A 15,496-nucleotide genomic window follows, 5' to 3' on the forward strand; every position below is an offset into this window, starting at 1 on the left:
CTTTTACCCTAGGGAGGAAGGTACTGAATGTCAAATATCTCTTCCTCTGTTCTCACACTTTTGTGTCAGGAGTTTAGGGGTTGTTTCTGAGCAGTGTGTGTCTAATGAGGGCAGCTGACGGAGTGAGTGAGTGTTGCTGGGGCTGCCATCTGGTGATGGGCGAGTGTAACTAACTATAAGTTAGTCCCCATGGCGCAGTGGTAACACACTTGCCTGGCGTTTCGCGAGCGTTATGGCCTGTGAGGATTGACTGGGCACCAATCCTTAACTGCATCCTCTTCACCCAGCAGTGAATGGGTACCCGGTTGTTAAACGATTTGGCGGGTCGTATTCTGGGGAAAATTAGGATTAAAGACTTTGCCAAAACGCTGTGTGCTAGTGGCTGTACAAGAAAGTAAAAATTTGTATATACAGTATAAATAAAAAGTTGGGTCTGAGCAACAAATGTTTACACATTTTGTCAGGGTTACCAATGTTTCCATGCCGTTGCTTGTTCTGGGACGATTGACCTTTCTAGTGGTCATTTTCCTTTTGGCTTAGGTTTATATAGTATCCATAGACTCCCCCTGGCATCTTCTGAGAGGGTCACACTGTGCTCCTGGGCCCCAGTGGACACTGTAGACAAACAAGGGTGTGGTGGGATGCTTGGGGCTTGCAACTAAGCCAAGTTGATAGCTCAGAGGAGCCATTGTAGGGACCCACCAGAAAGAGTCAATACATTAAATGCTTGATTCGCAGATCTTGCTGTTCAATTTTTTTTTTTTAGGCTTGTCTCTCCCCACCTTGAAAGTGAAAAATTGGGTAGTGATGATAATGCTTAACACAGCATGTACAATAAAAATTAATAACCTTCAATATAAATTTATTATCATTTGTTTGTATTTTCATGAAAGAGCGTGCATGGATGACTAATATGTAAACAGATGCTCCTCTGCTCTAATACATTTTACACTTACAGTATTTGGCTAATATAATACAATGCTAATTTGGGGTAGAACAATTATGTACAAATGTACATGTATTTCCTATCTACTGTATAGTTTTGTTTGCATTCATTGTGGTAAGGCACAATATTACAATTATGGGAAAGCATCATAGTTTTGTTTAAATGCTAATTAGAACTCCACACAAAACATTATCCATAAAATTATATTTTTTGCTAAATTAAATCAACTTGTCCACTCAATGGTTACTTTAAAAGAATACTGTATATATAATAATGGTTTCTTAAGAGTAATATCAAAATAACATCATATTGGTGCAGAATATATTCAGATTAAGTAGAAACTGTAATAACCTGTGCAATCAAATACTATAGTTTTCAGTATACAGTACAATAATTAACATTTCTGTACATTGAAAAAAAAAATACATTAGATGACTATCATTTACATTTACGGATTATTGTATCATTTACATAACAAACTGAAACGAATATGACATTCAGTAATAAAGTCATCACCTCCCATAAAGTAGATCAACCCAACCAAATAGACTTGAAAGTACTGAAACAGAACTTCTGACACCTCTATAACATTCCAATCACTGGTACAGTACTTGTATGATTCAGACAGTCTAAGTGCCTTAAGATAAATCCAATTAAAATGGAAATGAATAGGTAGAATCCACTTTATTATAGATGTTCTGTCTCTAAGCAACTTAGTTGTTAACTATGATTTAACATGCTGGTCTCATATATTTATAAATACGATGTTTGGCACTAGATGTTAATAATAATAATTCATAGTGTCGGGGGTCCAGTAAGCCAGAGTGTATATACCAATTAGGTTATATCAAGATCCCCCCAAAAGTCAAATTATTGACCCCCCTTTTTCCCAGAATGCAACCCCACAACAAGCTGACTAACTCCTGGTACCCACTCACAGTTAGGTGGTATAGGTGATTGGAAATGCACCCAACCATTTCTGTTCCGCCCAGGATTTGGACCCAGAATTCTCAACCGAGAGTTGACAACGAACCAGCCTGTACTACCAGGACCCTAGATTTAAAGGAGTGTAGTGATAATTTGTCATAAAAAAGTACAGTATATTAGAGGCCCCTTATTCTCTCCCCAATATATGATAAAGCTGAACATACAAACTAAAAACTTACAATGAACTTTGCTTTCAAAACGTCACAGTAATTGTCAATTAGCTTCATATAAATAAAAATACAATTAAATATTCAGTAGTCACTAATATAAAATAATTCATACATTCACCAATATACTTTTAACAAAAAAAAATTAATTGTAAGATTGTGTATGTGACTGTACACACACACACACAACCACGGGAACTGTAGCCATGTTATATTCTTTACTGTATGTATCTAAGTGAAGCAAAACCTCAGAGACAACAAATACAAGTTTGGATGTCTGTAAAACATCCCTGGACATGACCTTCTCTTTCCTGTTGCCTTCACCTCTCCTGATCAAAACATACTTCTTACACTCCATAGTAGGCAGTATATAAGAGTTGCATCTTGTAAATAAAGACCATTTGCAAAGCTAAAAATGTTAAACTAAATTTTTGGGATCAGATATTTACAAAACAGGTAAATAAGGAAGTTATTTCATCTCCACCATACTTGAGTTTTGATACTACACTTTACTTACTGGTCTCAGCATGTTTATGAATACTACTTTATGACAAGCCTCACTAGTGATGGGCCAGTCATCATCAGCCAGGGCTTTCTTCCCTAGTGACGGGCCTGACCACCTAGGGCTCCCCTCCCTAGAGATGGGCCAGTTATCACAGCCTAAGGCTACCCACCCTAGAGATGGGAGGGTAGCCCTAGTAGTAGCTCCCCCTAGTGATGGCCCAGTCATCACCACCCAGGACTACCCCTCCCCAGCAATGTGGAGGTCACCACCACCCAGGGCTACCTTCCTTAGCGATGGACCAGTCATCACTATTTCCTTTTCTCTCTGTGACCTCTCCTAGGGATGGCTTTAAAAGCACACTCACATGTCAATGTCAGTTACACGTTTTGGTAAATAAGATTTGATTTGTTTAGTGATAACCCAGGACCACACACCCACACATGCTGTATAGCTTATGTATACCACACACACATGCTGTATAGCTGTGTATACCACACACACATGCTGTATAGCTGTGTATACCAAAGGAGCACATGCTATTGTATAGCTGTGTAAGCCACAAACACATCTGCTGTATAGCTGTGTATGCCACAGAAACACACCTGCTGTATAGCTGTGTATGCCACAGAAACACACCTGCTGTAAAGCTGTGAATGCCACAGAAACACACCTGCTGTACAGCTGTGTATTCTACACACACACATTCTGCATAGACATGTGTGCTACAAGACCACACACTATCTTGAGGTTATCTTGAGATGATTTCGGGGCTTAGTGTCCCCGCGGCCCGGTCCTCGACCAGGTCTCCACCCCTAGGAAGCAGCCCGTAGCAGCTGTCTAACTCCCAGGTACCTATTTACTGCTAGGTAACAGGGGCATCAGGGTGAAAGAAACAGTTTGCCCATTGGTCTCCGCCTCCACCGGGGATCGAACCCGGAACCTCAGGACTACGAATCCGAAGCGCTGTCCACCCAGCTGTCAGGCGCCCTCGCACTAAAGAGTATCGCAAAGAAATAAATTGCAACTACTGTATTGTCTAAACTCGCTTATCCAAATGATATAGGAAGGACCCCCTGCCGAATAAGCCAGACATTTGGATAAGCAGAATTCTTACAGAGGAAGTCCAAAAATGACCATGCTTGCAATTTTTTGTACCACAGCCACTATAAATCTTATTGCCACCCCACACTATAAATAAAAATATAATTTAAGAGAAACTTCAGGTTACCTTGTTGTAATTTGTCCTCTCGTGTGAAACTGTCGATCTTCAAATGTGCAGTTCTTGAACATTTATGTAACCTAATCTTCGGTTATCAAAATTTTGTTTTGGATATGGTGAAGTTTGGCAGAAAATGATTCGAATCCGATTTTGGCCAGATAACCCAAATATTCGGTTTAGTGGGCTACGGCTAACCGAGCTCATACAGTATCTGATATACTGTATATGTATACTGAACTTCTTCCTACAGCAACTTTATCTTTTCAACATTTATACCGATAGAATGAAATAATTGTAAGTGTTCCTTAAGCTTAAAATCTCATTACAAATAATGGTTAAAATAACTTTATTATACAGTATTTTCACTTGCAAATTATTCAATCAAATAATTAACACTACAAACAAAACATGAATATGTCCATATCTTGGCTTCTCACAGTACATATTCATTAACTAAAAATTATTCCTAATATCAATATAAGTTGCTTATAAAATTCTAAAGATATCAGCACCAATCAAAGTTGTACTAACTTTTTACACTCTAAATCGTCATATTCTTAAATCACAGACTGGAATTACTTAATCCATCACATTTACCAAGAGTTATGGTCATGGACAAAGAAGAGAGTCAAAATTAAATACATCAGCATGATTACATTGCCTCCAATTCTTACGGGACGATGAGAAAGTATGCTGGAGGAAAAAGGAAGGCAATACAGGGAAAGGAGATCAAGACATTCAAAAACACACCAGCATTCAGCCCATCTTCCACAATATACTCACTATTATGCAAGTTCAGTATCGCCACACACACTACTGCTTCATATGACCAGGTGTTAAGTGCTTAAAGTAGGTACTGAAGTCATTTAAAACATTGTATGTCAAACATTCACTCCTTAACAACTTGAAAATTCTTAACCTTATTCAGCAGCAACCTCTGTGTGCTCCTCAAACAATTATCATGTCTACATGGATGTTCTTGGGCATCCTCTCTTGTCTTCTACAGTCAAATTGACACGAATGTAATTACTTTACCGTTATCTTCATCCAGTCATTCGATATGGCCAAACTGTCTCGATATACTTTTATCAATCTTTGGTTTAGTGACTTTCAGAAGGTGTGTATTCCTCACCCTGTACTCCTAGCATAACAAATGTAAGTAGTCCATGTCTACACTTCCAACTGTTGATTTTGTGTATAACCATGACACACCAGCATCTCTCAACCAAACAATGGTGAGCACTAGCAGGTTTTCATACCCTCCAGCTACGTCTCTTCCTAACCACAACCTTCATTACATCTGCCACTGTCTTCTCTTGCCTTACTCTACTCTCAACTTCGACAAATTTCTCTTTGTCCATTACAGACTTTAGGTTTTTATACTGATCTACATCTTCTAGGCCTTTTCTGTTTAGCTTTATTTTACAGTTTCCTTTTCTTTGCAATATTGTTGCTTTATTTTTCCCCATTCACATTTAGTAGTGGTATCTAACATATCTATATTAACAAATCTGCACATATTTCTTAATTGTACTCCATTACTTCCAATCACACACTACATCAAAACCTTCTCTAGAATGGCCTCCCTCATGACTCCCCCATCCATACATGTGCACACACACCCGCCTAGGAAACATCCTATAACCGTAGCATACTATTACATTACTGTATTATATAAAATTTACCAATTACGGAATAAATTTTTAAACATGCTCATCTTTTCTAAATAAAAACTTTCAGGGCATTTATTATTTAACTTAATAATGCTCAAAAGACTATCGAGTTTTTATTATAATATAGTACATTAATACTAAATCTAAAATTGCCTTTTAAAATTTGCCTTATGAATACAATACTGTATGTGCAACTTTTCCACATTTCACCCTGTGTACTGATGCACTTCTCTCTTGTATCAATATTCTATCTTCAACTTTTCCTTTACCACAAAAGCCGCCATGTTCACAGTTGAGCTTCATCAATTTCACTATCAAAATACTCATTCCTCCAAGTCCTAATATATTTTTGATTAATTATTTGTTTCCAATATTGTATTTATCATCAATATTTAGAGTGACATTTCCATCAGTCTCTGCTGCACTTTCTAACTTTTCCAAAATGGGTTTTCATTTCGTGAATTGTTATTTGATTTTATGTCTAACTCCTCATTCACTTTGCTCTTTTTGTGCTTGACTAATCTTCTCACTTAATGTTTGCTCTCATCATATATACAGTCCTCCTTTTCTTATCTGCATGGGTACACTTAATAGTTTTAGAGTCTACAGCAGTGCTTGTGTGGGTGGAAGTCTGAAATGTGTGGGAAATAAATAGAATACTATGTAGCAATGAACATACGCCAATAGAGTAAAACTAAATAAATGAAGTGAATTCCATCAGTGTGTGTGTGGCCTGAGCCACCACAACCCAGTGTGTAGTGTTGAGGACTGCTGGCTGAGACCATAAGTGCAGTGTGACCTTAACAAATGTGTAGGTTATGTCTTCTTGATAAGGAGCACATAGGTTTAGTTGATCAGGAGCACATAGGTTTAGTTAAGAATAAGTTGGGTGCAGATGCATGTAATATGTGTAAGAAGGTGAAACCATAGAGCCCTGATGGATGACACAACATGCGATGCTTGTGCCTCTTGTCTTGTACACTTTAGGTTCATATGACTAACTTGTAGACTAGGTGGGATGCACTCATCTGTAGGAACACTGATGAGTGTTCCTCATCAGTGTTCCATAATATATAATGGTATTGCAGAGTTTTCTTTCATTAAATGTAATTTTCAGTCTTTAGCCATTATCATTAAGTTCTGGCCAATCTGAACACTCGCCCCACCATTCTTTACCATTCACGTCACCCATAATAACAATACTGTAACATATTGGTATGTATCATAAATTTTCCTCTTAGTTTTACAAAAACTCAAAAACTTTTTGTGTTTAAATAAATACAAACAAAATAAAAACAAATAAATAAAAAACAAAAACAAAATCTTGTTTTTATTCTCTATTCCTGTCATCAAATGGAACATCGTTACATTAAACCATTTAAACATGAATTTCACCCACAAGCAGTCTTATATTGCACCAAAAGAAGTCATTCACTGCACCATTTCATTTTCCTTCATTAAAGGTTAAAAAGGCTTTTTTCCTCTCCCTACTCTCATTCTGTCCCAATCCTTAACACAATTCTCATCATAACACTTTTAATTTTCACTGTCTAATCTTTATCTCACATGAGCGTGACACATCAAACAGTTCTTACTTAAAAATGCTCATTACTCAGCCTGTTCTCTTCATTTGCCGAAATATACAATGTAAGGGGGTACTAAAATTTACAAACCTAAGTCCCCACCTAACTAAACCTACCTATGCATACAAAATGTGGATACATATTTGTGAACTACCTTTCATGGTACCCCATATTTTGTGTGTTTGGGACCACAGCACACAAAATGAGGTGCATTTCTTGAGAGAATGAGATGCACCATTTCCATCCTCATGTTTATTTAATCTCCTCACATTTCATAAAATTCTTCGCGGCGGGGATCGTATTCCAGGGACCTGCCCGAAACGCTACGCGTACTAGTGGCTGTACAAGAATGTAACAACTCTTCTATATATCTCAAAAAAAAAAAAAAAAAAAAAAAAAAAAAAAAAAAAAAGCCATGAGACAGCCTTTGTTTTCTAGGATATGGGCAGGCCCAAGCTCCAGATCCAAAGCTGTTTATGCCTTTTAACGGAGAGTAATTTAGGGAGGTTCTAAACCCAATTTATCCAACCCTTTATTATGGGATATAAGGCATTTTTTTTTTTCACCACACAGTGGTTGGGAATGGGGTTACCATATCCTTTCACTGTTTACAAAAAAAAAAAAAGGAAAAAAAAAAAAAAAAAAAAAGTAAGACAGGTAGAAGTTTACGAAAAGTACTTATTCGAACAGCACACTCAGTCGCCCTATAAGACAAAGTCCCACGCGCCTCTGAACAACAATAGTCAAGCAGGCCGACACTATACTCTGAGTACAGATACTCAACTCGGTGATTGTAGACCACAATCGACTTGATAATGGTCCAGGACAGACCGAAACGTTGCCGTATCTTCACTTTCTAGTGTGTGGTCTGGTCAACATGAATGTAAAGATACAATTCATATTGACAATATGCATTTAGGTGTGTGTATATATATATATAATACATATTATACAGTGTATGTGTGTGTGTATTAAGTGTATAGTAGTGACCGTGTACTTGAACATTTTACACAGTTGAACAAGATTGCTCCCTTTGCTAAGCAACAAACCAACATTTGTAGGAACTTTAAAACATTTATGCTAGTCACAATATGTCAATTCTACAGGAACCTTTAGCAAGTCTAATGCTGAGAAAAACTTATATTTGGTCTTCACACATTTTGTAACGCTTTCAACTTTTGTAGATTAAGATTGCAACATGCAATCTTATGTAAATACAATAATATTAAAAATATGTAAATATTTGTTATTTCTAGGTATTATATAATAGATATAATAAGTATTATTTTACATAAATTTAAAATGCTAAATTTCACACATCTTATAAGTTTAAGATGCCTAATTTTTAAAGATGTAATTTATTTCATGACAAAGCTTCTTTAAGCATTACAATATTTTTAATTATTTTCGCGAGAAAAACCTTCACTTAATACTTACCAACAAATACCAAAGTGTTACATCTCTGATACGAGTAAACAGCTACACTAACGTTGTTTCGGTAACTCCATGTAAAGCAAGCTCCTTTAGTGTATTGTCAAGGTAGTTTGGATCAGGGTATCCATGCCCACCAGCATTATTCCATTCAGTTTTGTGGTGGATCTCATTCCAGGTGACTGCATCCTGTATTCCTAAAGTAACTGATGTGCCAATGGTGAACACCAGACGTCGCCGCCATGCTTCTTGCAACAGTTTCAATACCTGAAACATTCTTCCTCTCAAATTTTTACCATTTAAAGGCACTGTACAGTTTAAATTTATAAATAACAAAATGTTTTATGACAAATGAGAGGACCTCATAAAGGTCAGGAGAGATTATAGTAAAAGCAGATAAAGATAAATCATGATTGTTGATACTGGGGGACTCTAACTTGAAAGCAATTGACTGGGAGGCCTACAAAGCATGAATGCAGACCATTTGGACAGGCAGATTTGTAAATGTCATTCTAGAGACATTCATGTATCAACACATCAAGCAGGCCACAAGAATTAGGGAAGGGGATGTTCTGTCAATACTGGATCTAATATTTACCAGGAAAGAAGCAGAGATATTTGACATCCAGTAACTTCCTCCAGTGGGAAAGTGATCATGTCCTTTTGGAAGTTAAACATGCTTTGCAATATATAATCAAAAAGAGAATGGGGACACTGAAACAGTTAATAAACTCGATTTCAAGAGAGAACGCTATGGAAAATTTAAAGAATTCTTCAATGAATTTAAATGGACATACTTGTTGCTAGGCAAGAAAGTAAATGAAACGTACGCCAATTTTTTTAAATATATGATGAAGGCACACAAACATTCAGACCAAAACAAAGATGCAGGACCAGAAAACAGGATTGGTTCAACAGAAATTGTGAGAGGGCCAGAGAGGAAAAGACAAGAAAATGGGTTCAACACAAGTAGAGGCCTAACCCTCAAACATACCAGCATTATAAGCAAGAAACAAATACACAGCAGTAAGGAGAGAGGCAGAAAGGAACTTTGAGAAAGGGGTAGCGGACAAATGTAAAAACAGACCCAGGCCTTTTTTATAAATTCATTAAAAGCAAGTTGCATGTAAAGGATAAAATCCAGATTGAGAATGGGGGAACAGATTCACTGAGAATGAAAAAAAATGTGTGAAACACTAAATGAACAGTTCCAAAGTGTATTTGTACAAAATGAGGATTTCAGAGAGCCGGACCCAATGCCAATTCCAGGGCACACCATAGAACACACAGAGGTATCTCAAGACGGAGAGGAAAAATTACTCAAGGGGCAAGGAAGAAATAAAGCAGTTGGACCAGATGGAGTTTCACCTTGGGTGCTGCAAGAATGTGCAACTGAGCAGAGTATTCCACTCCAATTAATATTCCAGACATCCTTGTGCACAGGAATCTTAGTAGATATATGGAAATATGCAAACATAGTTCCAATCTATAAACATGGTAGCCGAGAAGACCCCTCTAAATTATAGACCCACATCATTATAGAACCACATCCATATATATACAGTACATACATACCTTCTTGCCTTTGTCATTATTGGGTAAATATGCAGTCCGGGGAAAACCAATAGCATGATAAGGTCGGCCAGGTCTTGGATGTTCGGGACCTTGGATACCACTGCTAATACTGCAGATTGAAGAAAAAAAAAAGTGATTAATTTTAAACAGAAAACGTAATTTAATGAAAAATATAGCCTTTGAATATAAGTTCTCTTAATGAACCATAAGTTAAATTTATTCTTGAACATGGTTTTCAGTATGTATTTCTTTAATAGCTTTAAAACATAAGCATGCATACTCAAACCCTAGGGAAAACCCAGCAGTCAATTAACAAAGTAGCAGGAAAATTGACGTGCGAAAACTGAAAAGAGTATACACATTTTAGTGTGGGTGTTGTGGATGTGCAGATGGGTGCTCACTCACGGGTAACGCTTGGCCGGTTTTCGGGTAAGCTGTGGGTGGCACACTGGGCTTTTTGTCCTTATAGGCATACATTCCTTTTAGAGAATTCTATTGGGAACAATTTGATACTAAAATGAACAATGTAACACGAAAATTGACACGAGAAAAACTGAAAAGAGTATACACATTTTAGTGTGGGTGGGCAGCCACGAAAAATGCCAGGTCCACCTTAGGGAGGACTGGTGCGCATGCCAGGCAGCTCAAAGTGTTAAGATGAAGAAAAGAAACCAGGCTGGGCAACATGGCCCAAAGGCACACATGACCGACTGGGACAAAGAACGTTAATCAAATACCGGACTGCCAGCACCTTGTTAGAATGCCAAAACCTCCGAGCCTGAATATCAGCCCATGACATATTAAAGAAGATAGTGCCAAAACCGAATATTTACAAACATCATAGGCTTGAGAATATTCTGCAGGATGGCTAGATTTGATGATACTGTGGAGAACCTGATGACACATTTGCTCTGTTATGCTCACAAACCTTAGGTTGTCAGACAATTATTCCTGGATCCCCTACATGATGTTTCGAAACTATGAGATCTAATTGTGTTTTGTATCCTATGTCCAACTTAAGTTCCTCATTATTTGTCCATATTAAAAACAGATGTAATTTATCACTGTTGAATAAATGTTGTTGTTTGGTAGCTGTTTCGTGCTGCCAATTACTGATATTTGTAGTTCTTCAATGTCTCCTATGGAGGCAAAATTCATGCCAATTTTCTTCTTATTTTGAAAATATTAAAAAAAAATTATTTTCTATACTGCTCTGGGAAAATGCCTTACCAACCCATGAAAACAGGAGAGAGAGAAATGGTAATTCCATCCACGTGGGCTCTAGGAGACTCAAACCCACCAAACCCCACGCGTGCGAGGCAGACGCTCTATCCACTCGGCTATGAGAAGTCTTAATAGTAATGGTAATGATTTTTATCTTTACATAAAGCATATGTTATTTGTCAGCAATATTTTATCACAATGTACTTACTTGTATGTGATCTGTATAGTACTGCAATTATGGTAACCAGGAAGGGGCCTTGATATAATGTTGATGTTCATGTGGCCATTGGGCTGATTGCCATGCTTCTCCCCATGTAGCGTCTTACAATTGGGGCACTCCAGGTATTGAGGAGAGTTCTTAGCCATTTCTCTTACACATGCCAAGTGAAACAGGTGATCACACAAAATAAGTCTCACCACACCATCGCTTCCGAGGCCTACAATATAAAGCATAAATATTATAAAATTATACAGCACCAAAATTATTCAAGATATAAACTATAAATAATTATTACCTGTAGATTCATTGATAAATACTTTTCCATAAAAAAAATTAAGCCCTAAGCATTGAATCTCCCTCTAGTAAACTGATAGGGACATACATACTTGTACTTGACATAGTACTTGTTATCAAAGTAACAGCAAAATATTGCTCTACTTGTGCTAGCACTTGATAGTTTTTATATTAAATTCTGCAGGGAATGACAAGACTTCTCCACTAGCATGGGTCCACACACATTTTCACTGGGTTTGTCTGAACCAATGCACCACTGAATGTCTATAGCAAGCTATGCCCCAATTTTACTTTCTTCAATGCAGTGAATTTCAGTTTGTATGTATAGGGGATAAAACTCAAATTATTTGAACTAAAAATAGATATAAAAATCAACTAACTGGTTAATCTGAGTAAGGAATGTTTGATTGACAATCTTGTACATTACAAGCAATATATGTATTCCTACAAATAAATGGGAGGAGCATTAATTGACAATTTACCTGCCATGCGTGAAGCAGCCCCAACCGCCTCATTATCATCAAAGTATCCAGATGGTTCCTGTAAACTGCTCATGCAAATAGAACACATCTCATCTGGGGGTGACAGTACCACATTGGTGTGCTGAACCAGTAACTGCCAAAGAAAATATTGTATTAATGTTTTTGGAAAAGGCATAAAACAAAGTACAATATACTGAATATTGAAGATGCCATCTCAGCTTTTTTAGAAGAACTATTCAATTTTTGTCAATTCTTGCTTTTCATAGCACAACAAAGACTATCTTTTTAGCAACTCTATGATAACTTTTTGAGGGAGTTCCTTGTGATTTCCTGAAGCTGTCTTGATGAGATTGCTCCCAACTGCTAGGTCACATCAGCTGCAGAGTTCTGTTTGACCTACCAGGGACCACACCCAGAACCTGGCACCTTCATCATAGAGGCACAGAATGGCTAACACTGTAGTATCCAACCGGCAAAGCATCAAGAAAGTCAATTAAGCATTACCTACCACATCTGGGTTCAAAAAACCGAAGTTTTAAAAACTACCAAAACAACTCCCCAAACAATGTAGGCAAACTATCAAATCTATCGAAACCAGCTCAAACTTGTCCTTTCTCATCCTTGTATGACATCCTTGTCATACTGAGGAATGAATTAGGAATTTGTGCACTTATTTTAATTGACTACTGACTTTGTGATAATGCATATTGTCAGAAATTAAGTATAAATAATGCATAATTATTTATGCATATGCATTACAGTACAGGTATTACTGTTTTATGGTAAATTACAAGTTTGATTTATAGTTCTTGCTAAGTGAGAAGCAGGCCTTTCAAGTTTTAATATTTGAGTACAGAATAGCAAACAATAACATTATAGTAGGAAATCAACTTGGAAATAACTAACCACAGGTCAGAGAGCTATTGAGAATCTGCGACAAATTTTTGCTTAGTCACCAGATAACACAGCCAAATAGGAATGAAAATATTCTCAACATAATTTTCACAAACAACAAAACAAATTAGGGACAATCTCAAATACTACATACTCAGGCCACAAGCTCATTGAAGCGTGTGGTCCGAGTGCACAAAGTAAGCTCACACCATCATAACTCGTAATACAGTGTAGGTTCAAAAAGCTCAACAAAAGAGAAGAGTTATTCAATCAATTCAATTTTAACAATAAGAGGATTGACTATGAAAAACAAGCATTGAATGTAATGAAATGTTAATTTCTGGGTATTATAAATAACACAAGGCAAGAGCAGGTTCAGTGGGGGATATCCATCGGACCATTGAACCCACAGAGATTTTCCAGGATCTGCAGGGAATGGCCCTGCAGGAACCCCAGGCCCTTTGACTTATGTTAGAACCCCAGAATAAGAAACAGGTCCCCCGAGAAGGAAGTATCTGTGTATCTGAAGACAAATTGAATAATCGTCTGCACAATTGAGAAGCAGGCTGCTCATACGTCAGGCTGCGAGCAGCCGCTTCCAACAGCCTGGTCGACCAGTCCAGCAACCAGGAGACCTGGGCAACAACTGGGCCATGGGGACGCTAAGCCCCAAAAACACCTCAAGTTAACAATGAAATGGGTGTAAGTAGGCCAACACAGCTCACCTTAGGCTGAGAAGGCAGACCTCGGTGTGTCATAGTTAGGTTGCACGAATCCCAGTGTGGCTCCTCCCCACCAGCCAAAACTCGCTTCCGACCCCAGAGAAGACAGAAAGCCAAAAACGGATGGACTTACCCAGGGTGAGGAACACCAGAAGCAAGGAGGCCCTTTAAGGGAGCGAACCCCAAAAACTTCAGGAAGAGAACCCTGGCAGCACTAGGGAGCACACAGGGAAGAAAACCCTGTGCACATGCAGTTCCAAGCACCCTATTCACACAGCACAAAAGTGCATTGAAAAAAACCACCATTTAGCTGAAGCAGAACATGGGAGCCAGAGCAAAAGAGAAGGCATGTCACAATGTCTACCATCAACAAAGAACTGGGGGTGGAGCAGTCAGCTAACTCTGTTTGCCTCCCTCCTTCCCCAAAACGAGTGGAAAAGGACATAGGGCGAACGAGTTTGCAATAGTTTCATGAATTTTCAACTGCTTGTTTACATTGTTGGGGGAGTTCATTTGGCAATTTTGAGGTGCTGATATTTCCTTATAACCAGAAGCAGTCTGTTTTGTTTCACTGAATTTGTGGGTGCTTTCCTGGTGGAGGTGGACATGATTAAAATTCACAGACATTTTTATCATAGTGCCACTGCTGTATGCACCTCTTCAGAAGGGGCCAAGTTCTGGTTCTAGAACTCTACGGCTGATGTAACCCAGTAGATGGTAACCATCTCGGCATAAGAGCTTCAGGGAGCTATAGGGGCTTACCCAGAAACTGACACTTCATTACATTTAACACTTTTTTTCTTCCATGTTAAATGCCCCCTAGCCCCATGAAATTGGGAACAGGGTAATGATAAAAGTGGAAATGTAAGTAATCTTTGGCCCATTAGATTTTTTAATAATTAGAAGGGAATGAGGAAAATTAAATGGTACATTCTGTATATAAATGCCAATATAAATGCATAGATGGAATGGATTCTAACTATTCTGCAGCAGATGGCAAGAAAGGTGTAGGAATCCTACCTGGTCCTCTGCTGCAATTGGTGCTCTGGAACGATGCTGTGGTTTATAATCTGAGTGATGATTACGAAAATGAGTGTCCTGCATTATATTGTCATTATGCCCATCTCCAGACGAAGCCTTGTGCAAGTGACCAGGCGAGGAATTCCAAACATTATATTTCCGCTTGATACCATTAACCTGCAGACCCAAGTCTGAGCCTGGCTGTGGTGCATTGATGGGCATGAAGTGGCTCTGATGAGGAGAGGAACTCTGAAAATTAAATTTTCCATACCAAAATTTTTTGGCCCCTTCACCTACATTTTTTTTTTTTTAAAAACCAAACATCGAATATAATGAAATGCCTCTTTCTGGATGAGCTCTGGTGGCTCCTTGAAACTGTCTTGCTGAGATTGCTCCATGCAAATGAGTCACATTAAATGTGGGAGTTCTGTTTAACCTAAAAGGGACCAGAGCTAGAACTTGGCCCTTCATAGAGGCAGAGAGAGTGAGTGACAATTCATCACCACACTGAAAAAGTATCCAGTCAGTAATGCTTTACAGACAACTGGAGGAAT

At 38.0% G+C, this 15,496-nt stretch overlaps 1 protein-coding gene across 14 annotated transcripts in view; it reads right to left on the reverse strand.

The window, feature by feature from the left end:
• Positions 1-15,496, reverse strand: part of LOC123756121 (probable E3 ubiquitin-protein ligase DTX2) — an 81,932-nt gene that overhangs the window by 40,903 nt on the left and 25,533 nt on the right. For 5 of the 14 annotated variants that reach the window (XR_006772611.2, XR_011230540.1, XR_011230539.1 and 2 more), the window contains exons 11-15: positions 14,943-15,191; positions 12,307-12,439; positions 11,519-11,747; positions 10,087-10,195; positions 8,518-8,778 (exon numbers count right to left, since the gene is read on the reverse strand). Coding sequence is in view for 11 of the 14 variants with exons in the window: in XM_045739151.2 (XP_045595107.2) it covers positions 8,560-8,778; positions 10,087-10,195; positions 11,519-11,747; positions 12,307-12,439; positions 14,943-15,191 (939 nt within the window). In the remaining 3 variants the exon portion in view is untranslated. Of the gene's footprint in view, positions 1-847; positions 7,949-8,517; positions 8,779-10,086; positions 10,196-11,518; positions 11,748-12,306; positions 12,440-14,942; positions 15,192-15,496 lie in introns of those variants that run through there. The other 9 variants (XM_045739155.2, XM_045739148.2, XM_045739152.2 and 6 more) reach the window with 5 other exon arrangements.

The sequence above is a fragment of the Procambarus clarkii genome, chromosome 36 (assembly GCF_040958095.1).
Source record: "Procambarus clarkii isolate CNS0578487 chromosome 36, FALCON_Pclarkii_2.0, whole genome shotgun sequence".
In the NCBI taxonomy this organism is placed as follows: domain Eukaryota; kingdom Metazoa; phylum Arthropoda; class Malacostraca; order Decapoda; family Cambaridae; genus Procambarus; species Procambarus clarkii.